Genomic DNA, 25,616 nt, shown 5'->3' with positions numbered 1-25,616 from the left:
TGGACAAAATACATACTTATTATTCAAGGAACATTCATGGCTTCCGTTTGAATTTCTGCCGGACTAATATCAAACATTTTCTTGTCTTTAATCAAGGACCCAAGTTTTACAATTCCCTTAAAGCCGTAATCGTTCGTTCTACCTCTACAGCCTTCCTGTAGTTTATGGTGAATGACTGTTGATCTCTTAACTTTGTTGTAAAACTTTGAATTTTCTGTATTAGTTCTGTAAAATATTGTATTTCAGAGGAAGAGTAATTGTCATACATAGCTTTGTAAGAATGATGTATTATTCCGTGAGTGGCACAGGCATACTCGGAGTGCTCCGTTCAGGAGCCGAACTTTTGATCTTCCGATTACTAGTCCGGATGCTCTACCATTAATTGATATAACACCTCATTTCCACAATTCTTTCACGGTAGTGACTTCCTTTGTTTTTCGAACCTATGACCTTCCGATTACTTGATCGGATGCTCTACCACTGAGCAACAGGAGACCGGTGGGAGCTAAGGCCACTAAACTAGGTTCATGGGTTAAACATCCTGCATACTGCTAGGATTTGAATGCCTTGCTTTATAATTTCCTTTTGGCCTCCTCACCACTGTTACCACCGTTTCCTTTTTCTTATTACTATTATTAATTTTTTCTTCTTTTGCTTTGTGTTTGTATCTGTAACGTGTATATCATAGGAGTGGCAAATTAAATACAATCAAATTGATACTTATACATACTCTGCAGCCAAGTGAAGAGCCGTTCTTTCTTCGTTGTCTTTGGCTCTGACATCTGCTCCGACGAGTATGAGACGATTTATTATCTGGGAGTTAAAAAAACCGTACCCTTTTCTCAGAATAATAATGTCTCTGTTGCTTGTTTACTTTTTTAATCTTAGTGTTGTATAATTAAGTTATTAATCATTATTACTTGCTGTTGACTAAAAAAAGGAAGGAAGAAATACAAACAAAAAGCAAACAAGCAAACAAAGAAAAAGACAAAAGAACGTTAACTGCCAAGCACTCCAAAAGGTGACACGAGACAGGGTCTTTTAGAGGTATGTAGAATCGGGATCATTATCAGTGACAAGACAAGCCCGAATTCGCGATCAGCCGTTTTTCGAGATCAAAACCCGGCAAACTCGTTCCCAGGTCTTTTCCATTGTAAATTGGGAGGGGTTCCCAGGGCTCAATTGTTTTATGATAAGAGATAAATTGGTACATTGCTACGATTAACTTTGACCTGGCTTGGCGAGATCAAGTAAGGCTATGGCATGCCAGTTTTGAAAGTAAAACTCCTGCCAATAAACCAAGAACCTAAGCAACTGGTCCGATTGTAGGCTAAACACGACCTTAATCGTCGTTATCTTGAGATTTATGACAAGCAAACCTTGAGCCTTTATGTGTTAGACAATGTTTAGACAATTTATCTTTGGAGAGACTTTAATCAACTTACATCCACGTTGCACCTTGCCGCAGCATAATGAACTGCTGTCTTTCCATACTGATCTTTACTCTCCAAAAGTTGGCTGCCTCCGTTCTAAGGCAAAAGCAAAAAACGTCAACTATTTCAAAGGTTCAAATGGCCAAAGAAAGCTGAAGAACTCATTGACAGTGGAACCCCACTATACGGACACCCTCTTATAACAGTCAGCTGTGTTTGCCCCAACGAAAACCTCATATATTTTCTCTTACATTAGTCCGCTTAATACGGACACCGGTTGATGTGGACAACGGACACTTTTCTGTGGCCCTAGTGACACGCCCTCACATAAAGTTAAACTCGCTTTATGGACTCTGGTTGTCTGCGCAATGTCTAATATTCAGACCCACTGGCTGAACCACATGCTGAAAATGTCAGCAGAGCAAAGTCACGGACTATTTTCAATGATTACCGTTGTCCGCGGCGGGTTAAGCGAGGGAATATTTTCACATGCTAATATTTTTAAATATATTTCGCCGCAAGAGCCTCCATTGCAAGTAAAATACAGTTCAATACCAAGAATACTATACGGTTTATTACTTTACTCACCGCCAAAATCAAGTTTACAGTCTCAATGTCTGCACATGCCACAGCTACATGAAGTACTGTTCGCCAGTTGTAATCCTTACATTTCATTGGACAACTGCGTTCCATGTAAAACCTGACTGCAGCGTACTGGCTCCGCTTGACTGCACACATCAGGGGGGATGGATTGCAAGTCTCTGTCGTAGGGTATAGTTGTGCTCCCTAATGAATTGGTTTATAGATACTGGCGTGAAAATGTAATTCCTTCGGTATGGAAATACAAATACAGTTTGTTGCTTAAGTCTACTAAGGACTTTGAATATTTCATATCCTTCACTTCAAACCTCGTTTCTTACATTTAAAAATAAGTTACTTTATATTACAGCCATTTTTTTATTTTCAGCTTTCGACTCGTTATTATCTGAAAGCCTGTGTTAGGAGGCAGCGTGGATCACTTGGTTAGGGCGTCGGACGTGTTATCTGTGTTGAAGTTTATTACCTGGTCAAGAAGGTATTGAATAATTGGTACATGTCCTTCAAGCGAGGCTCTGAAGAGAAAGAAGATTAAAGAAGTGTTTAGTAAGTGAATGCCTGCAGGCTATACCTATACAAAGAAAGACTAGAGGTAGGAGACGGATGTAAATAAAAGCACCTGAACACTATTCCATATTAAACCTCTTAGTCTCAAAGGATAGATACCCAAGGCCCTAGTTCCCATGTTACCAATCATAAAGGATACGCAGGCGAACCAGGCGTGCGTTTCTCAAATTAAAAGTCCCGAAAACTTTACTTTACGTTGCGTGCACGATGTTCATTACTAGCCGTTAAAGAAAGATTACGAGATACATTGGGATAGTTTGCACGAAAAACTACCAGCATTCAAAAGCTGTTCGGGACTTCTGAGAAATACACATCAGGCAAGATTGTTTTCGGACCCTTGAAAAGGTGTAGTACTGGGGACGAGAAGTTTGTCTCAGATTGCACTGGTACCCTAAGGCTGCATACGACTGGTCAGATTCCGGAATAAGAATACATACAATGTCCTAGACTCAAAAAACTTTCGGAGGTGCTGGAGTACAAAATGGTTACACCAAAGATCATTCATCCTGTCCTGCAGTTACCTTAGTAACGGAGTCAATCCATTCCCGTCTTCACATTCAATCTTTCCTCCATGTTTAACCAACAGCTTGGTAATGTCCAAGTTACCTTGGGAGCAAGCCAAGTGAAGTGGAGTCGAAAAATCCTCCTAGGAAGTTGACAAAATTATACATCGGTATGTAACGGACCAGAGTATAATCTAATTTGTGATACTTAAAAATGCTTCACATATCAATTCCAAAATCGTCCTTGTTGATGCAAAGTACGTGGCACTTTACTGTTCTGTGTTGTCTATTAATGTTTGTAAGTTTATTCGAACGGTCGTTTGCTCCTTTCTTCGTTTACTCGCTCAGTCTTTCTTTCGTTCATTTTTTCCGTATATTCGTTCTTCCAATCAATCAATCAATCAATCAATCAATCAATCAATCAATCAATCAATCAATCAATCAATCAATCAATCAATCAATCAATCAATCAATCAATCAATCAATCAATCAATCAATCAATCAATCAATCAATCAATCAATCAATCAATCAATCAATCAATCAATCAATCAATCAATCAATCGTTCATTGTGGTTTATTCTCTTTCTCGTTCGATTCCAAACTCACTTCGCGGTTTTTTCAATTATAAAACTTAAAGGCGCACTTTTATCTCCATTTTAAATCATCATGGTAAACGGGAACATCCCACGGTTCATTTCTGTGGATATCTGTTCGGCAGGCACTTATCGCCTCAAAAAGTTGGATTTAGTCGTAATCAAAAGCTAAAGTTTTCCTCGGCAAAATGTCAGCTCAAAATTTCGTAACTAATTCCTTTCGTTTTCGGAGGTCAGGTAGTATTTTCCTAAAGCCAACAACAGATAGTAAATTCAGGGATTAAGATTCCGTTTCCTAAAACTTCCTGCAAATGGAACTTTCAATCAAAGCATCCCAACAGATCAGTCTGCATTAGCTTACGCAATATCTCTTTAAACGGAACAAAGCGATATGGGAACACAGGAGACTACATTTTAACTATTTTACTTTAATGTCTCCCATTTCACCTGTGTTTTGCTTATCTCAGCTCCTGATTCCAGGCACAGTTCCACGATCTGAAAACATATGAGACGTAAGTGAAGACAACAACCTTGTTAAAATCCCCAGAAGAAATGCGAGAAAGATTCATCAGTATCACATGCAGGGTCATTTTTTTTTCATGCATAGGCAATCTCTCCGGAAGTTTGTTTTATTGAATGGCAAACTTGTTTGCTACCTTGGATTCGGTTTCATTTCATATTATTCGGAATGCTTTTACTTATTTAAGGTTAAAAGGTAATATATGCCATGTTAATCAGTCAACGATTCCGTCTGGAAGTTACTTTCACAACTGGGTACACCTTAATAGCATTGGGTGTACTCACCTCTTTGTGTCCGTTTTTAACGGCCAGATGTAGGCACACATTTCCATAATTGTCTGGACTATTCAGCAGTGTACGGGTTGACAATCCACCATATTTGGCTTATAACAAAAAACAGAAGAAAACAAAAAATAAATATCGATAAATGTAAGAAATACTTTCCTATCGATGCCTGACTTCTGTTTAGCGTCATAATTGAACGTATAAAGAAGCCTGGAGATCTAGAATCTGAATCTCAATTTATACGACAATGGTAAGGACGCAGGTTGATTCTGAGAGAGTAACATATGAAAGCCGTGATTGAATACCCTGTCGCCCTGTGAAAATGCACGTTTGAAATCCTTTTATAAGGTACATGTATGATGCATTTGCTTGACTTGTCTTGAAATGCTTAAGCCATCTCTACAGAAATCTCATCAAAAGAGTTCCTTTGACTATACAATATCTTCAGAAAATCTTTAAGAATAATAAGTTAAAACCTCCGGAAAATCCTAAAATGGAAACTTGTTGTAATTAATTTGTAATCTTTTTTTAATTCTCTAGATGGGGAAAAATACCTTTTTTCAGCAAATCTTTGAATGCTTGAACGTGTCCTTCTCTTGCAGCTAAATGAAATGGAGTATAGCCATCGTTATCTCGTAGGGACAAGTCTGCTCCATACAAAACCTAAAAAGAAAAAGCGCTATAAATCTTGTCAATTCTTCACTTTTTAGTTTGTATTAACACAGTCCTGTATTCCAAATTTAAACGGACTGTGTCCCCTATTTTAGAAAACTAAAAGACTTTGAAATTGAGGAAGATCACGAACTATAAATGCTTCATAGCGTCGTTTAAAATTTCTCTTATAGTCTTATGAAATTATCATGAAGTACAATTTGTTTTGGCTTGGCATGGCCAAGATAGAAATGGGTTGAAACTTGAAACTCATGAAGCCAATTTTTCCTAGTTTTTTCTTAGCGTCTTTTGGAGAAAAAACGGCCATGGTTTGTTCATCCTTTGAGAATATCATTTGATATCTTCCTTTTGGTGTTTCAAATGCATTTCTTGTTCGAGAAGATATATTTAGTTTTTCACCTGGATTAAAAAAACACGAATAACATGACAGTAGATTCTAATTTCACAAACACACGATTGACTTATTTTCTTTTCAGCTAATTTCATACTATTATCACTACCTGATCAGCAATCCTTGTTGAAAAACTAGAACCATTTTCGATTCTACCGACCTATAAGCGGAAATTAATGGTTTTCCTTATCACATCTAAAATCGCACTTCATCTCTTCGTCACCGGGAGATGAAATTGTTGCCTGGCAACAGCTCTTACAAAATTGCAGACTCAGGACGTTCTGCAGGAACAGATTCCAGCTTTTTAAAATCTATTCTAATTGCCCATTGTGTACACCGCTCAAATTTTTGGATGAACACTTTACTGACCAATTTTTGAATAACTTCTGTCTGTCCTGCCTGAGCTGCAGTGTGTAGTGGTGTGGCTCTGTCGTTATCTTCCAAGTTAACGGGAGCGCCTCCGTCATTCAAAAGAACCTAAAAAATATTAAATTGATTACAAGACTGATGCTTGCTCAAATGTAGGCCTGGATTCACATTCCTAATGGGGTATTTTGTATAGAAATGTATATTATAGTCGCATTTCGTCCAAGTTCTGCGGAAATTAACTGGCATGGTTGACTGGCTATCTATAACCCAAATGTGGGTGAGACTATGCAATACTGTTCTTTTGTATTTTTTTTTTAACAAGTTGCAACAAAGGACAAAAAAAAAACAAAAACAAAAAACAAAACAACAACAACAACAACAAAAAACAACAACCCCCCCCCCCCCCCCCAAGAAAAGGATTATTTGTCGGAAAGCTTTACACTAATCATACCCTCTGTATGTGACTAATCTGTATTACGAATATTGAAGATTGATTGATAGGTTAATTGAAGATTTCACCTGAATCGCCTATCAGTGATAGTAACGCAACGACAGGGTACTTTGAATTCAATCCACGGTGAATTTAACAAATTGACGTCAGGTTTTAAATGCGTCTGTCCTGTTATTGATCATGAATTTCTACGCCTCGTGGATCCGTAGACTACTTTGACAATGTCAAAAACTTTGAAAATTCACTGTCAAAAACCGGCCAGACGCATGAAAAACTGACGTCAATTTGACTCAGATAACAAAAAGCCAGAAGTCAAAATGAAGTCAAAACGCGGGATAAAAATGCGAGAAACTTAAATTTTATCAAATCGGACGCAACCAAAATCAAAAACTTGTCTCGCTCTCTTATTGGTAAATGGAAAAAGGGGAGCCTTTCTATTGGTTGAAAAGTGACAGATTGACGTTTCATAAAGCGCGCGTGTTACATCTGATGTCATTCCGATGAGCGAGCGAGAATTTCTGCAGTTATTGTAAAAAAATTGATTGGACAAAGTACCTTGCGACTGACATTCTCACTCAGGTTTAGTTTTCGAGGATTGTGCAACATAAACTCGCTGATGACAACTTACCTCTAATACTCTAGTATGTCCTTTGCGAGCTGCGTAATGTAGTGGTGTCTGGCCATTGCAGGTTTTCTTCAGGACTTCAGCGCCCCTTTGAATGAGGAGACGACATGCTTCGTACGCATCGAACTTGCTGGCGCATATCAGCGGTGTTATAAACAACGTCTCCTTAGAAGTCTTGGCATTAATATCTGTGTAGGCAAGGAAGACATAACTGAATAATATACTGAACATGTTTGTTCTGTCCCTAAAAGCTTGTTGCTATTGGAAGTCTTCCGGCACAAGAGTTTAGGGAAAAAGAAAATGTTTTGAAACTAAATTGAGAAAGAATGTACAAAGGGTCGTCTAAAAACGCCAAAGGGAAACTTCAAGTTTATAAGCGGGCATCTGATGTCGAGCTTAACCATTAACTTTCTTTATCAGATTAGAAAATCTCTTAGAAATGGCCAACATTTTGAAAAGCCTGCCCTCAGAGGCACTGTTTATTTTGAACCTTTTTTTAGATCCTGAGACAGATAGTTTATTGGGAAATCACTTCGAAGCGAAAAGGCTGAATTGCGTAACTTACAAAACAATAAAACAAATTCAAGGAGGATAAAGAGCCATAATAAAGGATATAAATGTATATAAACATATATTAAAACTGTGTACACCTTTGTATCATCGTAAAAATTTAGGTAACTGCATCAAGGCCAGCTATCCGCACGGATGCACAATGCAGGAATGAAAGTACGCCTAAAAAGATCTGTGCGAATGCGCGGAATGATGAATGCGGGCTTCCGCCTTGTATTGTATCTAGCCTGGTACTTAGACGGTAAGAGACTAGACAGCGTGATTGACGGTTCAGAAATAGTTCTAAATATCTTGTTGCATAGCTCGTTGCGCCTATCGTTCAGAGTGGATAAGCCAAACCTAGCTAAGCAGTATCTGTATGGCAGGTCCTGAGAGATAATGGATGAGGGCCGCGAGCACTGGTCTAACGATAGCTTAGGGACAGTATTTACATCCATAACAATATTTGTACGGTTCACGTAAATTCATGTAATCAAACCAAGGCTTTACAGATTTGAGATCAGCAAACATCCGAAAATTCAGTAGCTGCCTCTAGAACAGGGACAAAACTTGCACAGATAGACGGTCCAGATAGAAGGTAGAGCCGAAAAAAAGGCCTATTCAGACAATCTTTGACCCTTCGGATCCGTTATAGAGTAAGCTTAGCCAAAGATAGGCAACTGTTTAACAATAACACGACAAGCTCGGTGTTTCTATGGGCTGATTAAGTTGGCGAGAGATGAGGCTAATCGAGCCATCTTCCAATGGCTGATAGAAAGGGACTCACGAGCCATCTAATGATTTTAATAAAATCCAGTCTTACGGTCTTCGAGAATTCTCGGTGTGTACTCCAAAGGTATGGAACCCCTTGCCACTGGATATTTAAGCGTAGTCTACCATTGGACTCTTTTAAAGAAACGTTTCAAGACTTTTTATTTAAGAAAGCTTACTTCTCTTTATCGCGATTTTAATTGTAAATGAAAAATTATTTTAGTCTGTGGGGTAATTGATGTGAATGTGTATTTTAAATATTGTAAAGCACTCTGTGGAAAGAGCGCTAGAGAAATTTTTTAAATTAATTATCAATTTTATGCAATGGTTGGGTTGAGTGTAACAAATTCTTTTCCACATGCCTCCATAGATTGCGAGATTGATTGATAGAACACCATCGGGAAGCCAATCAGATTGCGAGGTTGATGAATAAGCGATCGGCACTGGGTTATGGTAATATTGCTTACTCATCGTTTCTCTTCCAAGTATTTACTGGTAATTATGATATTTTGTTTTGAAGTTAAATAATAATGGATACGAAGGTTTTTTTCAACCTAATGTTACAAAAAAAAAAAAAAAAGAGGAAGAGTCACGGTTCGTGGTCTCACCTGCTCCCGCGTCAAGTAGAGATTGGATGATTCGTAGAAAGTTTCCTCGAGCTGCATGATGAAGTGGCGTTAGTCCATCCTTGTCCAGCTCATTACAACTTGCAGGGTTTGTTTTAATCAATTGCTCTACCACAACGACCATGCCATCACGGCATGCCTGAAAGAATTAAGAAAAATAAAATAAAATATATTGACATTGTTTATCGAGCACCGCACTTCAGTTTAAAATAGTCTCACTGCTAACAAACCTGTAATAACCTTCGGATTCCGGATCAAACTGGAAATTGGAAATGTTGGTTTCTGATGAGAAGGGAAAACCTGAGACCCAGCGAAAAGACCTTTTGGAGATCGAAAGATGTTGTCTTTAACTCATATGGACCACGTTCCCTTTCTAAGGTAATGCTTAATTGATAGTAATTTGTACTGTAGGTGATGCACTTGGCAGAGTTGATTAAAAATTGTCCTTATATTTTGAAACCCTGTATAGAACCAGACACCAACCTTGTTCGACTACTTTAATGTGTAAGTTTTTTTTGGCCTTTTAAAAGTATATGCACCGATAGAATAGCCAAAACTAGACATTATTTTGTCTGAAATGGCGGTGCTGGTTAAAAGTTGTGCTTATATTTTGAAACCCTGTAGGACTATTTTTCCCATAACGTTTTTATTAAATTTTACACTTGACAAAAATATATCCATACAGCTGGAAAAGGCTTTCGTTTATAAAGTACACAATTTCACAACCGTTTGTTTTAGGAACAAAGGAGGCAGATCTAAGTTAAATATTGTCATAAAACAAAAACCGTTACTGAGATCAGGAAATAATAAAATGTTAAGGCAAGTGCTTTCTTCATTTCTCGAGCGTTCTTAAATCGGGGCTATCCAACGAGAATATATTAAAGAAAATACTTCAAATCATTTAACATTTGATACCCCTTTCAGTAGGATATATAGAAGCTTTTAAGAAATCCTTTTTGCTCGAGTTTGCCGCCAATAGAATGGATTACCTTTTAATTTTAGGGAGTCGAACACCTTGTCAGTCTTTCGTAAGAAATTGATTGCCTTCTTTTATGATAAATTTATTGCAAATTTTTTATTGCAGTTTAATTTCTCTTTGTGCATATAGAACTAGATATTAATGATTGTCTATGATAGGTTAGGCGGTTTATTCCAAAGAAATCTCGCATTTTGTTTTAAGCCGACCTCAGATTTATTGGATTGTCTTGTGCAAATGAGATGTAATTTGGAGTTTGATTGAAAAGAATACAAAAAAAAAAAAAAAAAAAAAAAAATGTCTTGTCTACGTTACCAAAGTTTGATTTGTTCGGATTATTAACCTAAATTGTTGAGTCGCAAATAAAATCCCCATCCCCATCCCCCGAATTTGGCTTTTCGAAAATCGGAGCTGGGAAGCTCATTTCGCCATCTTAAAAGAACAACAATTAATTTTCCCATGTTGCTGAAGTTTTAGGTGACAAAACACCGATGAAGACACCAGTTGTTCTTCTTCACAATCCAATCCGTATTTCTAAGGCGATTTAGTTCTTTCGAAAAGATATTTACCGAGATAAACCGTTGGGTGCCCCACTCAAAGGCCTGTAGTTTGTTATGGAAATATAATACATGGTGTTGTATGGTATAATCCCACTCTTACCGTAATCTCTTATCTACGACATAATTAAATTCCTGAAAATATTAATTTTTTTGATCGCATAACAGATATGATGCCGGAGCTTTTTAAGCATATTAAAGAAGCGCTGTTACACTTTTTAGTTTTGGTGGACAGCCGTCAAAGAAAATCCGTTGAAAACTGTCTTGAATTTCGACGAGATTTCAAGCCAAAGGAACCGAAAAGTTACAATTTTACCCGCTGATCATGACAGATGGATTAAACCTTATCAAAAAAGTTTAAGCTATAAATAATCACAAGGACGTCTTTCACAGGATGTAGAACTTTTAAAATTTTACGTCACAGCATGTGATAATTTCCGAAATTGATCAGTGAAAGTTTTCTTTTAATTTCGATCAATAATTTCGAGTCATTGGAGGAAAAAACTGATTATGACAATTTGATTTAAACATACCGACTCATTTTAGCATTTTAGTTGCTGTTCATCAACACTCGCGGTTAACAAGGGACGACAGAAACTAGGAGAACCAATTCTAAGTACAAAGACTGACATCGGAAACAAGCAAAGAAAAGCAATCGCTTGAAAAGGGTAACATTAATACAAGGATCACCAATTAAACAAAAATAAAATAATAATAAAAACGCCGATTACTCCGTTTTTTATAATTTTATCAAGCAGTCTCAGCTTTTGTAACCCCTACTGCACAATTTTTTTTTTCATTTGGTTTTTACGGTTATACATTTGTTGTCTACAATCAACAAATTCATCTGTGGCTTTTATGGTAGAAAGATGGTGTTTACAGGCAATGTAAATTAAAAAGAACCTGGAAGAGAAAAACAGCAACAACAACAACAACAACAACAACAACAACAACAAAAACAACAACAACAACAACAACAACAACAACAACAACAACAACGACAACAACAACAACAACGACAACAACAACAACTTCTGAAAAGGCTAAACTGACTAATTTAAACAGTCGAATCATCTTGATGCGGAATCGCGTTTTAATATGAATATTTAAGGTCCGATTACGTTGGCGGAAACATAAAACAAACCCGTTTCCGTAGCGTTGCTCAGTCAGTATCCGCAAGTGCTTTCACGGAAATGCACCTGAACGGAAACCTGACGGAAAAGTACAAAAAAGTGATCCCGTTCTGCTGTAACAGCAGCAGCGTCAGAAACACGAATAAGTCAAATATAGGACAAGTGTTCGCAACTGGAAAGACGTCTTATTAAGCCGTTGTCTTTCCGTAAGGGTGTAATGCGTTTACGCAACGTTTTAGTTTGCAGATTCTTGGCATTTCGTTCTGTGATATAAACGTAGCTACAACTAAATGGTCTCAATTCACAGAGCTTGAAAAACTAAGTACTTTCTGAAAATATGAGCGTGGAATGTGTAATGGTTTTGAGGAAACAAAGGATGAAGATTTAAGCAAGACATACATTCCTTGTAAATTTTGCAGTTTTTGAAAGCTTATTTCTTTGAAAATATTCGACATATGACACCATTTTCACACTGACTAACAAGAGTGGCATTTTCTTGTATCGTTTATGGTGTCCATTTGTTCATAACTTGTTGTTTTATATATGCTAAGGGGGCAAAATGTAAACAATCACTCCTGCAAAGAGCTTTGGATTCAATTATTGTGCTTTTCATTCTGATTAAAGAAAAAAAAGTTAAAACATTATTTAAAGTTTTGAATTTAAATTTAGGTGTGATGTTAGGTCATCACGTTACGTTTATTTTTAATTTTAATTTAAATGTATTTATGACACCAGTAATTTTGCATAAATGGAGACCTTACTCCGACAATTAGCACGTACAGGCCAGGGTCGTGAAAAACAGCTCGGGCAACGCAGAGTTAATACTGCAGTTATTTTTGCCTAAGCCGAGGAAATATCTCAATGTTGTCATTATGTACGGCATTTACTGAGTCGAATGATATTGAAACGCCGGGTTACTTCGCTTGCGAGGGCACTAACAGCACTGAGTTTGTCTGATGAAGAAATTTATTTTCACTTGGTGTAAAAATTGAACGAGTTTTATAAAACCTAAATAAAAACCCCAAACGCCAACGTGTTTCGCTTTTTTCAAGATATTTTTTTATAGAACTTACATCATCTTCCGATTCATCGCAGCATTTTGACCACGAAAATCAAATAAACATCAAAAGAAGCTAAACAAAGGTTCCTAATCTGTGGTGAACTTGTCTTATATTTGTTCACCTTACCGGAGAAAGATGTCCGATTCTTCTAATCTGCCAAAGTATTAATTATGTTGAAAACAGTATAATAATGTCTTCCATTTTATACTTTCTTCTTCCTTCTATTTTTTTAAAGTATACATACGTACATACTTGATAAGTAGGTAAATGGCAGCCAAAGACTGATGTGGACCTACTAACAAATAACATTAAATTGAAGTACGATGACACCTGCATTTGAAGGTCAATTCAAAACGTTGAAGAGGTTCTATTACAAGACTTAAGATTAGACAGAAAACACTCTGATTGAGAAAAAACTGACACTGCGTCAGCCATAAAAAGCATCATTTTCATCATTTTGAAGGATCTTCTTAAAAAATATGTGTGAACTTGGACACGTGAAGAAGAACGTAATTTTACCTCAAAGTGGTTTTGGTGAGTATAAAGTAAATGTTATTTGCATTTCAGAGAGAATTAAATTTCATCTGGGTTGTCAAAGAAAACAAAGAACTCCTTAAGAATTGAAAAAAACTATTTTGGTATAAATGACTTAAAGCCTGACGTTTTGTTGTATTGCAAGAGGTTAAACGTATACTTCTATATATCTCTTTGACGACAATCCGAAACTTTGACCTTTCTGGATTTCAGCATCGTTTCACCCTAGCAATATTTTTTGTTAAGGTGGGGCCGCTTTTATGTTTTCCCTCACAGCACAATTCATATCGAGATAGCTTGATAACATTTTACTGAGAAAAACACGACAATTAGAAACTACGAGGTACATGTCAAGGACCTCGCTCAACCAGGTAATTTTCGAAAAGGTAGAGGTTTTGTAATCGCTCTCGATGTAAATTAGAACTTTCTGTTTCTTACGTGAAATGCACATTACTACATTAGATCTGTCTGAATTTAATTCCTACCTGATGAAGTCCTATTCGTTTACAAGGGTTTCTCTCGACCGTTTCCTCGATGCTCCTTTGAAGCTCATTTTCTGGCAAGTTACTAGCATCAGAAACTCGGCTCCGAGAACTCCTTCCACTGAGCAAACTCAAACGCAACGACATATCCGCGGCTCCGTCGTCACTGATGCCTTCCAGTTGTATGTACTCCGAGTCATCTAACATATTCAGTGTTGACATCCGAGGGATATATTTTCAAGACAGATCTTTGTTGTCGTCGATTCTAATCTGTGGTTGGTCCATAAACTGAAATGACAAACAGACTGTGAATATAATTGTGTTGATTTAAAATTACACTACTATTTGTTGTCTCTGCACGTAGGAGATATCTAAAGATTACATTGTCACTGAATGCAGCTCATTTTCATAACAATTAAAACTAACTGTAAATGACTTATCTTTTAATGGCAAAAAGACATCAAATTCGAATAAAACCTAAATTATCCTCGAACTAATTACTACTCTGACAAAACGACACATCGTTGGAAATTTTTGTCCACTAAAATGTGAATATAGGAGAATTATGAAGGCTAGATGGAAACTATGAAGAATAGGCATTAATTCTAGACAGCTGTACTTTTTTTATTGACACAAAAATCCTAGCAGATGTCCTATTTATCCAAGATAGAAATCTTATTTCCGAACTGCACGAAAAATAATTTAGGAAACCCCAAACCCACTTGATTATACTTATTGGTAGTTACTAGTTGTCTAACAAATATTTCACTTACTTCGACCGCTAACGTAGTCTTATATGCTTTCCCGATCTTTTAAAACGTGTAACGTTTGGGTAGAAGACTAGTGAATAAATGAACTTGTATTAAGTTTGGTGCGATTTGGGTCGCGGTCAGCCTTTGTGGTACGACCAATCTTAATGGACATCGGAGGTGGATATCGACGTAATTATATGAAACTCCCCACATTTTAATTTGGGTTGAATAATATATTAAAACTGTTAGCACGCGAAAAAAATAAATCTAAATATTGATATGCCTTTAGAAAACTGAGAATGTTTTCCCCCATAGAAAGCAACGTAAGGTTACTTACGCAATAAGGATTTTTGTTCACCTGTCTTCCGCGAAACAGTTCGCGACACGAAGATAAAATTTACTTTCTGGGAAAAATGATCAACGCCTGTCCCTAATGAAATGGCTTTTTCAATCTTAACGACGACTTAAATATTGAAATTCTACTGTTTACTTATGCAGTGGGGTTCTTTCTATTTAATTATGTAGAACTCTTTTCATCTGATGAAAGGCAAACAAAAAATGCCTAGTCACTGACAAAATCCTGATAACTGTCACTGCCTGCGTTTCATAATTTCTCAAGCTTCGGCAGGCACCATTTTTAATTTTGAAATTTTTTGGAACAGTCAGCACATAATAGAGTGAAATCTTATTTCATGTCAGTAATATTTTAACGGCGCCAAGATAGTGTTAGGAAAGGAGACTAAGATCGATCATTGTTTGTAGATTGAAGCACTCATCGCAAGCAGCTGTGTTGTACTGTTCATTGCCCAGAGGGGGTCGATCCATTGTTAGAGCTGAATTGAATGCTATTCTCTCACGATGGCTTAAACTCTGAATACTGTTTTTTGCGATAAATCAGGTATTCTCGAAAGCAGCTAAACACGGCGAGAAACGCATATTTATTTCTGGGAAAAATGAATTAATTCCGCGAAATTTAAAATCTAAACAAGTTATAAATCAGGAACTTAAGGTGCTGGATAAAACATTATTCTCTTATCAGTGAAATCTGAGTGATGTAGTTTAGCTTAAAAATAAGGTATAATATCTATTTTAAAGGGTTTTTTTTTCATACATTTGTCTGTAAAGCAAGCACTCTTAAGTCCCCAGGATAATTAAGTGGCAAATGTATTGAGCATTTAAAGCAAAATTTATTCACTTACCAGGTTTTTTACGTCCCTGAAGGACTATTAAATTTCTTTTAAATTAAACGTTTCAGTTGTAAGCAAATTGACTCGTCTTAAGCTCATTTGTGTATTGTTTTTGTAAATTTCTTTAAGAAATGGTAAACGTGCCGAGTGCAAATATCGAGTTACGGATGCACGCCGTAGGTTTCTACGCACGAAAGAGGCGTAGGAGTTACTCTTGGCGTAGCCAAAAACAACTCTAGTTCTTGAGTGCTAAGCAAACATCCCAGGTGTATCCATAACTCGACATTTGCACAGCTGTGCCGAGTTTACCATTTCTTTTATAACATTTTAATCTGGAGGTTTCCTTAATATTAAGATTTTGGTTTCATCCACGCGTCTAGTCGACTTAAAGAACTTATATGCTGGCAAAATCTCGTACTAAATTGGATTTATTTTTGCAATCACTAACTCCTTGCAGAGTAAGCTACTGCACATTATTCTTTTGATTCGCCGCTAAAATGCTCTAACTTAATATTTCATTTTTATCTCTAAAATGCTCGTTCAACCCCCAAAAGTCACTAAAATGCTCGGATAATGAGTCAGACAACGGGTTATTTTATTAATTGTTAGTAATTAAGTCAACAGGGTATAAGTCACTGCTACAAGAATAAATCAACGATTTCTCCATTTATTTATGCAGCAAAATCAATACAATGTAACACAACAAAATAAAAGTCATTTTAGTCGGAAACCGCTGGCCCTTCCTTGATTGGCGTTTCATTTAAAAAATGTTTATCGAGTTTCACTTGTCATTTTCTCTTAAAAAAAAATTATTGTTCTCCAAAAAGGAAATTTTTTGGGAAAAATGCCACTAAAATGCTCGAATAATGCTTAGTGCTTTTGCCCACTAAAATGCTTGCATAATGCCCAAAAGCCTCCTATGTTACAGAGTACATCGTTTTTCACATTTTTTCATCCTAAGAATCACCGAACCAAACTTTTTCCAAAAGGTATGATAGGCACAATGCAGTTGCCTGTATCGCGGTAAGTAGTAATAAGGGCTTTGCAGCTGACTGCAACTGAACTATAAACATCATGAATGTACAGCGCGGTGGAATCCAAAGAATGTTTTGAAATGTCATTGTTACTGTTGAAAGTTTGCTTATTACGCGGAATGCCCGCAGGGCATGACGTGTCTAGGTTTCGGTCGGGTATCTTTTTCTTCATCGGTGTCATAAATGTGCACATTAATTTATGCATTAAACTCTGTCCTCCCCTAGTAAGGATATATTGTTCTGATTGTCTTCAACAGAAGCGGCCCAATCAAAATCTATTTTTCAGGCACATATCACGAGAGAGGGGACCCACTCATCACTTCTGTGTGACGTCAAATCATCATTTGATTTATTCATTAAAACTAGATTAAATTCTTCCCTCTCCCAGAAGGGATCTATTGTTTTGATTGTCTTGAACAAAAGCGGCCCAATCAAACTCCATTATCTGCGCGTATATCACGAGGGAGGGGACCCACTCATCTCTACTTGTGTGACGTCAAAGCAAATCATCATTTGGAAAAGTTGTTTTCGTTCAATGGCGGCCACATGTCTGAATTTAAGACTCCGGATCTGCCGTTTTCAGAGAGAAAACCAACCTTTTTCAAGCAGTAAATCGAAATAATAACTTCTAGGTAGTACTCGACAATTGAAACGGCGGAAATTGGGAGAGTTCCCAGCAAAGAAAATCCGCTTTAAAAAACAGATCGAAGGATTAGAGCTAGAGGAGGCCAGACCAGTTCAGCGGGGTCATGACGTTATTGCATAGTTATTTCTGGTATGATTTCTAGTAACACAACGATAAGTATCACGCAATATATCTGAATAAAACCATTCAGACAATTATTTCAATGGCCAAGGGAGGATATTTTTTAAATATCTGCGAAACATACAATGGGGAATAATTGGGGCTACATTAAGCATTCCGTGTAATGCCATTAGAGGGGCATCTTGTATTAATAATTAAAGAACGACAAAATTTTGTGTCTCATAGGATGGTTTTGTAGCTATACCATAGTGTGCGCTCGATTGCACCCAATCTTCTAATTAATTGTCAAACCGGCAATTGAACGTGTAACATAAATACTGTTCGATTGTGTTTGAGTTCCAAACTCAATTGAGTTCTATTAGTTTGTTAATCGAAATCACAGAAAAGTTCCTTGTTCGATTCTGTTCGATTAACAAACCCAAACAACAACAACACACTTTATTAACAATAGACAGTTACAAGGTGTTATATACCTACCCGCAAATAGCTGAAGCTAGTCGAGGCGGGTAGGTATGTTTATGCTAAACTAAATACAAATACATTTGGTGTTTACAACTGAATTGACTAAAATAAAAGTTAAATAAGTAGTAAACAAACAAGTGACGCAAAAAAGGGGATTCGCTAGCTGATAGAAATTAAAGGATTGTTACATATTCAGAAGCACGGATTGCGTTCGATTAAATTCAATTGAGTTCGATTATCGAACGTTCTGTTAGCTACGCCAGACCTACGGACTAGTGTCGACATCAATATGGAAGCGATTAGTGGAAAAGCACAGCAAAGGAATACTGCGAAAACATTGGAGTAAGGAACTGAACGGTTACGCCACAAATCTTACATTCCGTATCACGGCTCCAAAAATAGACTAAAGTGCAGCTGATAACTGAATGTTTCTTACTGGCAATAGAACTTACCTTCCAGATAAGTCGCCACCAGAAACTCAAGCTAAAATAAAACAACCTATTATCATTAAAGCATGCTACATTTAATACCATTGTTAAGTAAAAATTGGACACGCTCTAGCTCCTATGAACTAAACGCTTATGACACAAATCTTACATTCCGTATCCTCCAAAAATTGACAAAAGAAATAACTGAATGTTTCTTATTGGTAATTGAACTTACCTTCCAGATAAGTCGCCACCAGAAACTCAAGCAAATAAATTAAAACGACCTATTATCACTTCAAGGCTACATTTAATATCATTGGACACGCTTTAGCCTTTAAATCATTTGACTCCCAAATCAAGTCGGAATGTTTTGTCTTTATCCAACCGAGCACGTAACTTAGTTTATGTGCAAGCGGCCATTTAATAATGTTCCATCGACCCTGTCTCAGTGCTCTGTTTTGTTAGAAGGCATAGCTCGAAAACTTAATTAATACTTAGACTGAGGTATCTGCACTCCTCTTAAGAGACAAATCAACAGCGAACACGAAAAAATTTTCAGTATGGAGATTATGCGGTCTATCTACACTAAACGGTTGTTCGTTAGATGTTTCCATAATTTATTACATTATCCTGCAAAAGAAGCTAAATAAAGTTAATTGAATTGAATTGAAATTCCAGACAAGGAGGTTTTTTATTATCTTGATTTAGCTATCGGGATGATTCTGTTGACAAAAGATGCCGTTTTAGTTGGTTTTTTTTTAACACGTTTCTATCAATAAGAATCAATTTTTTTTACCGCGCTGTTAAGTTGGCTTAAATTAAAACTAGACCCCCTCGCGACGTTTCGCTATTCACATCAATTTAGTTTCCTTTGTGATATTTAAGGGTTAAAGGAAAACCTTACTCAGATTATTCTTTCCTAATCCATATTTTCTAAGTTTCTTTTCTGTCGTGGCAGGAGGTAATTTTTCCAGAGATAGTAGACAATAGTAGTTGTTCATTTAAAGCTTGCCTTCCTAGGAACGCGGTACGCATAAGATGTATATTTAGCCAAACTCCACAATTCCTTCTTTATAGCATTTATATAACTGATATAAGTCTGGTTATCGTATGAACATAATCCCACAAATTGTTATCCTTTCTGGCTTGAGTTTCAGGATATATGCGTTATTGACCAAACTTGTTCGGTCAAGATGGCTGGATATTGGCCAAGTTCTTTTCTTTTTCTTTTTTTTGCGTTTTTATGGACCGAGACGCATCGCATTAATTTCAATTCAATTTCAATTTATTGCTTCCATCACTGATACATTGTTGTTCATGATAACTATACAATACTAAATAAAATAATGATGAGGGAGTCTATAGAAAAGCAAAAAAATGCTTGAAGTTATAGATCCCTTTCGATTGAGGTCAACTGCAGCTTAGCTAGATAATTATTATTAACTAAAAATAGTTTTAATGATGAGAAATAGAATTGTTGACAATATTCATATATTCTTATATTCATATTTACACATCTTGTATTATTACTAGTCAAGATTTCAAGAAAATAATCAACGAAACAATAAAATAGAACATTGTACTTAATTAGAGGGAAATATTTGCAACTGCTGATTTGTCAAGAATATTTTTTTTCATTTTTCTCTTATACAAATGTAATGCTTTGATTTTTCGTGTTTTATCATCAATGGTGTTCCATATTTTTGGACCTTGATAGGCCAATGAGTATTGACCAAGTCTGGAAGACTTTCGCGGAAGATGACAGTCATTTGCATGTCGTGTATCATAGCTATGTATTTGGGAATTATGATTATTATAGAATTTAAACATAAAGAAAGAGATTTCTAGCTCAGTTATTTCCCTAACTTTTAATATATATATTTAGCCAAGCCTAAAAGCGGAGCTCCAATTTTTTTCATAGCATTTATAGAAATCTGCTTAGCGTATGAACGTAATAACGTTACCACTTCCTCATCCTTTCTGCAGTTATATATATTTTTAGTGCATATGCAGCAAAAACTGTTCATCAACAATAACAACAACAATGTAATACAGAGGGCAAAATTACATACTCCTGATAGGTCGAACGGCGAAAATACTCGCTCCAGATTGGCTCAGCAAGCCAGTTCTACATTTCGTTGGTTTCTTTATTTTGTGTCCAAAAACAACGAGTTCTTTCAAGTTCTTTGGAGTTCGACTGTTTACGCCGAGTCGTTTAATTCCTAAACGTTAAGTTTTCGCCGGTCTTACAAGAAACAGCAAAAGCTAAAAACTTTTATCGGACTGACATTTGTTTAGCTGAGAAACTGAAATCAGTCATGGCGAACAAGTGCTTTCATCTCGCTACCTCTTCTTACAACGAATGATAACCGAGCATAACAGTGTCCTTTTGATGGGAAGAAGGAGCAGGTCAAATTCAGTGGAAGAAATTACTCCGTAGATCCACCGTTTGCTATTTTTATCGATCTATTTTCGCGGATTTTCAAGCAGTAGGAAGCTTCACAGCGCAGGTGAACAATAACCTGACATTAAGTTTTATCGTAGTTTACTCCTGAATTAAACTTATATTCTCTCTTCATTACATGTGTAAAATTTACAACTCAGTCAATATTGCTCCTACTGAAATCCAAATAAACGTCAAGAAAAGGACAACACGGGGAAATCACTCTTGGTGGCTTGGCACAGATCTTTAGTGTGTTTACAACTGAATGAGAACCGTACGGTGCGAACGAAACTGCCCCGAAACAAAATGTTCAAATATTAGTTTCTCTACGAATATTTATCCTATCGAAGCGATTGAAGTATATTTGTTGATCAGAAACGCATTAGACTAGTAAACAGCTAGCAAGTTGCCTAAATTGGTAGGAGTTGCGTTCACGTTTACAGAGAAAGAAAAATTCACTGTCGTTTGCTCATGTTCTCCACAAATTCCTTAAATAAGGTCATTTGACGTTATTGTTTTGCGGAGGATGGCAAAGAAATGTATCAAAATTTAATTGCAGAGTGATTTTATATTGTTTTTGTTCAAATGTTGTTGCTACCGTCGTCGTTGCTTAACAGGGTTCCCAGACTTATTTGGCGCTCGGATAAAAATGTTTGAAAAATCATAACTTAGTCAATATCGCTCCTACTAAAATAATTCTGGACCTTACAAAAATCTTAACACTTTAACGCTTGGTTGTAGAGCGAAATATCAGAGCGTTTTTAAAAAAAACTTGTGCGTGTTTATACAGTCCAAGCGCATGAAGGCAGAGCGGCGCAACTGCATTGCATGTACACAGCTCAAAAACAAAATGTTCAAAAAATAATTTTTCTGCGAATATTGGTGGTATCACGGGTAAAATGTGTAAAGCTTGAAGCACATAAAATAAAGAAAAAATATCGATTGTTAACCTGGAAGAAAGCATTTTCGTTTTCAAATGATTTGTAAACGACCGTCGAATTACACGTCATGATAATATTTTTGGTGTACTGAGCAACTGAGCGACCCGGGGAAAATGTTTGGAAATTCAAAACTGTGTCAATTCTGCTTCTATAGCAATAATTCTAGTCTCTATATAAACGGTAACGAATGGAAAATATTGGAAAATAGTCTTTGGTGTTTGGTAGAATTATTTTAGAGCTTTTAAACTTGCGTGCGTTTACAAACACATGAGAGCCGTGTGGTGCCATGAAAACAACACGACCATGAAAAAATATTTTTAAAAACTGATTTATTACTTCTACACAAATTCGATGGTATCGAGAATTTACAGTGCGTCGCTTTGTAATTGACGATTGAAGCATCTGTCAGTTAAGCCTTAAACACGTAACATAAAGAAAAATTATCGATCAGTGTTGCCTGGAAGAAAGCATTTTCGTTTACAAATGACCTGTAAACGGCCGTCGAATCACGTAAACATGATATTTTCTGGGAGAGCAAGGTAGCTCCCGGGGAGAAATGTTTGGAAATTCATAACTGTGTCAATTCTGCTCCTATAGTATTAGTTGTAGTATCTAAATAAACGTTAACATATTGAGAATACGGGAAAATAGTCTTTGGCTTTTGGTACAATTATTTCAGAGCTTGCGTGTGTTTACAAACACATGAGAGCTGTGCGGAGCGAATGAAAAAAAAAAAAAAAACGGTCATGAAACAAAATGTTCAAAAATTAATTTCTATACGAATATCAAAGGTATCGGGAATTTAATAAACGATTAAAGTATCTGTCTAAAGCTTGAAACACGTAGCATAATAAATTATCGATTTTTGCCTGGAGAAAATTATTTTAATTTACAAATGATCTGTTTGAACGGCCGTCGGAATTACGTAAACATGGTATTTTTTGCGAGAGCAAGTTATTAAAATAGCTCCCGAGGAAAAATGTTTGGAAATTCAAAACTGTGTCCATTCTGCTCCTAATTATTAATAATTCTAGTCTCTAAATAAACGTTAACAAAAGGAGAATACAGAAAAATACTCTTTGGTGTTTGGTAGAATTATTTGAGAACTTTGAAACTTGCGTGTGTTTACAATCACTTGAGACAATCAATCACATGAGAGCCGTGCGGTGCAAATGAAAAACACGGCCACGAAATATATTTTTCAAAAATTAACTTCTCCTCGAATATCAGTGATATCGAAAGCGATTTAAGTGTCTTTGTAAAGCTATTTTAGAGTTCTGAAAGTTGCCATAACTGATCACAAACGGGTGATATAGACGACAGCGCCATTTTAATATACCGAAGCTTTTTACAAACAGAACCAAAAACACTTTTATATATGCGATGTCGAGGCTGTAGTTTTACCCCATATACTTTATAAGTTAACATATTTTAATATAAATACTTTATATAGAATTTTTAACACTGTAATCAGTTTTTTATTTATTATCAAGGATTCATCTGTAATTTTTTAAAGTATCATAAAACATTTGTAAATAATTGCGCAATTCAGCCTTTGGCTGCGATGCAGTTTTAATAAACTATCTATCTATCTATCCTAAATGTGAGGCTTCTTTAAACTTACTTTTCCGGCCGGCCCGCTCTAACTTGCTATCTTTCGCTCGCTTTCACGTTGAACTTTGCTTAATCGTCCCCGCTTTTCTGATTTCTGTTACTCTCTGTTTCTCTTCTTTCTACGTTTGTCAACCTATCCAACGAAAACGTATAAATTGACTTTGTATTTTGTGTTCTTTATCATTTCTTCCCGCCTAACAAACACGGGCGCATTAGCATTGTGGGATTGCGTACGGTCGGACGGACGGTCGTACGGGTGGACGAGTGTCGTCATAACCAAACCAAAATTTTTCGCTTTCACGGGTTACCAAATTCTCTTAGGTATGGGGCTCCGCACCGCGCCTCCGGCGCGTGGAGCTCCGCTAATATTTTTAGCTCTTTGAAGGCATTAACTGTACTGTCTCTATACTTAATTTTGGCTATGGTCCTAACTGCTCTTTTCTGAAGTGTCACAATTCTAGACAATCTTGTGGGAAAATTGTTGGCCCAAATAATATTACAATAGTGGATATATGGGTAAACAAGAGAGTAGTAACAAGAGAGTGTGATTGTTACTTTAGATAGAAATTGCCCTACTTTAAACATGATTCCAACATTTTTTGATATTTTATTAAAAAAGAAGAAAACGTTTTGAATTTGATAGACTGGTTAAAGGAGAAGGTCATTCCAAAATGGCACTTTTTCTCCTTTCGTCAATAGAAAGGTAATGTAAACATTAGGTACTCACCGAAGTTTCAGCTTTCAAAGAGCTTTCTATCCTTATGAAATCTTTGTTTAAAGTAGCCCAAAAATCGTGCACGGTCACCGCCATCTTGGAATATACTTAGCCACCTGGCAATGCTTGCATGACGTCATTCAGTTCAACCTGAAGTTTGGCCGGAAGCTTGAACACTCGACTCGACCCTTTTTCAGTCATGCCTTTTCGTTTAGCACCGTCGGTATTGCTCAAATAGGTCTCAAAGAGACGGCAAAAAAAGTATTTCCTTTCATCGTGTACCAGTAAAAAAGAAAACGCTTGGCAAAGCAATGGCCGGGACAAAAAGTTCTTTCCAGAAGAAGAACACTTGTATGTTTATTCCGATCACTGCACTGATGGCTGTTTTGAAGTGGACCACCGACATAATCTTCTCGCAAAAGAAAGAAAAAAACAGACGCAGTTGCAACTATTATATACGATTTCATATTCAGCGAACATTACAAAAAAAAAACAACAAAAAAACAAAGAAAGAAAGAAAAGCGGAACAAGAACTCGTCGTATCCTGATACTGGTTGACAAAGTACCTTCAAGCTTGTTTTCTGACTCCGGTTCTTCAACACAGCCAACGCACTCTCTTGCGGTCTTCCGCACTTCGCATCTTCCGCACAAGCACCAATTTAAGTTTAACAGTCTTTCTGCACCTTCGTGCTCGTTATCAGAGCCATTGTTTGCTTGGTCAACGTTGCCTACATTCTGAGGGCACGCTATTACCTGGCACGCGCAAACGAGCTTAATTTTTAAAGTTTGGCCCTTTTTTTTGTCACTACAATGCCAGCTTCTTGGAATGTCATTACACCGTTTTAATGTTTCACATTTAAAGTACTCAAGTTCTCGTTCCAATTGGACCTTTGTAACAGCGATTTTGAGAAAACATGGAAATTAACTTTGCGATTTGTTTCAAATTTTGGTCACTTCCGTCACACTTGAGGATAACGTTTGTTTCGTTTGCAAGCGTTTGGATCGTTCAAAAAACGTGCGTTTCGATGGTTTAAAGCGTTTGACATCGTTCGTTTAGATCTTTCAAAGCGTTTGGCATTTTTAGTTTCGATCGCTTCAGGCGATTCAGAGTGTTGATATACTACATTGTGCTTATCTTTCGCATGTCAAGGCAAAATGTTTTCGATAAAGCCTTCTTTTTTTACCAGAAATAAACCTACTGAAGGAATTAAGACTTTTTAATAGATCCGGCATAACTACAAAAAATTTAAGGACATATTAAGTAGATATCAATTATTACTACTGGATATATATTCGAAAAACAAAAGCTACATAACATGCAACAAAAATAAAGCAAAAAAATAGAAATTGACTTATCTCGATCAATCAGTTTTTCTCACGCCCAACAGCTACGAAAGCCAACAAGAAGCAGCGCCGCTTGGTGAATTATGGCATACCCATACTCACAAGATATTTCAGTGCTTTAATATTTTGGGTAAAAGCAAAATTTTGTGAATGAAACATTACATTTTAATAACACAGGATGCAAAGTCATGAGGTTTTCAACAGTATAAAAAGACGCAATATCGACTGAGTTTAA

The 25,616-nt window shown here is 36.5% G+C and overlaps 1 protein-coding gene across 5 annotated transcripts in view; it reads right to left on the bottom strand.

Moving 5' to 3' along the window:
* LOC146468764 (transient receptor potential cation channel subfamily A member 1-like) overlaps nucleotides 1-25,616 on the bottom strand; it is a 45,788-nt gene that overhangs the window by 16,224 nt on the left and 3,948 nt on the right. The window contains exons 1-14 of one of the 5 annotated variants that reach the window (XM_085124134.1): nucleotides 23,333-23,501; nucleotides 18,349-18,379; nucleotides 13,699-13,983; nucleotides 8,935-9,091; nucleotides 7,010-7,194; nucleotides 5,931-6,038; nucleotides 5,053-5,161; nucleotides 4,499-4,596; nucleotides 4,142-4,189; nucleotides 3,119-3,243; nucleotides 2,497-2,545; nucleotides 2,022-2,219; nucleotides 1,446-1,529; nucleotides 731-813 (exon numbers count right to left, since the gene is read on the bottom strand). In XM_085124134.1, coding sequence (XP_084980260.1) covers nucleotides 731-813; nucleotides 1,446-1,529; nucleotides 2,022-2,219; nucleotides 2,497-2,545; nucleotides 3,119-3,243; nucleotides 4,142-4,189; nucleotides 4,499-4,596; nucleotides 5,053-5,161; nucleotides 5,931-6,038; nucleotides 7,010-7,194; nucleotides 8,935-9,091; nucleotides 13,699-13,917 — 1,463 coding nt within the window. In that variant the 5' untranslated portion in view covers nucleotides 13,918-13,983; nucleotides 18,349-18,379; nucleotides 23,333-23,501. Of the gene's footprint in view, nucleotides 1-730; nucleotides 814-1,445; nucleotides 1,530-2,021; nucleotides 2,220-2,496; nucleotides 2,546-3,118; nucleotides 3,244-4,141; nucleotides 4,190-4,498; nucleotides 4,597-5,052; nucleotides 5,162-5,930; nucleotides 6,039-7,009; nucleotides 7,195-8,934; nucleotides 9,092-13,698; nucleotides 13,984-14,468; nucleotides 14,618-14,784; nucleotides 14,871-18,348; nucleotides 18,380-23,332; nucleotides 23,502-25,616 lie in introns of those variants that run through there. The other 4 variants (XM_085124136.1, XM_085124137.1, XM_085124133.1 and 1 more) reach the window with 4 other exon arrangements.

Source organism: Pavona decussata, unplaced genomic scaffold (assembly GCF_977016875.1).
Source record: "Pavona decussata unplaced genomic scaffold, jaPavDecu1.1 SCAFFOLD_129, whole genome shotgun sequence".
Taxonomy (NCBI): Eukaryota; Metazoa; Cnidaria; class Anthozoa; order Scleractinia; family Agariciidae; genus Pavona; species Pavona decussata.
This window is presented reverse-complemented; position numbering and strand designations above follow the sequence as displayed.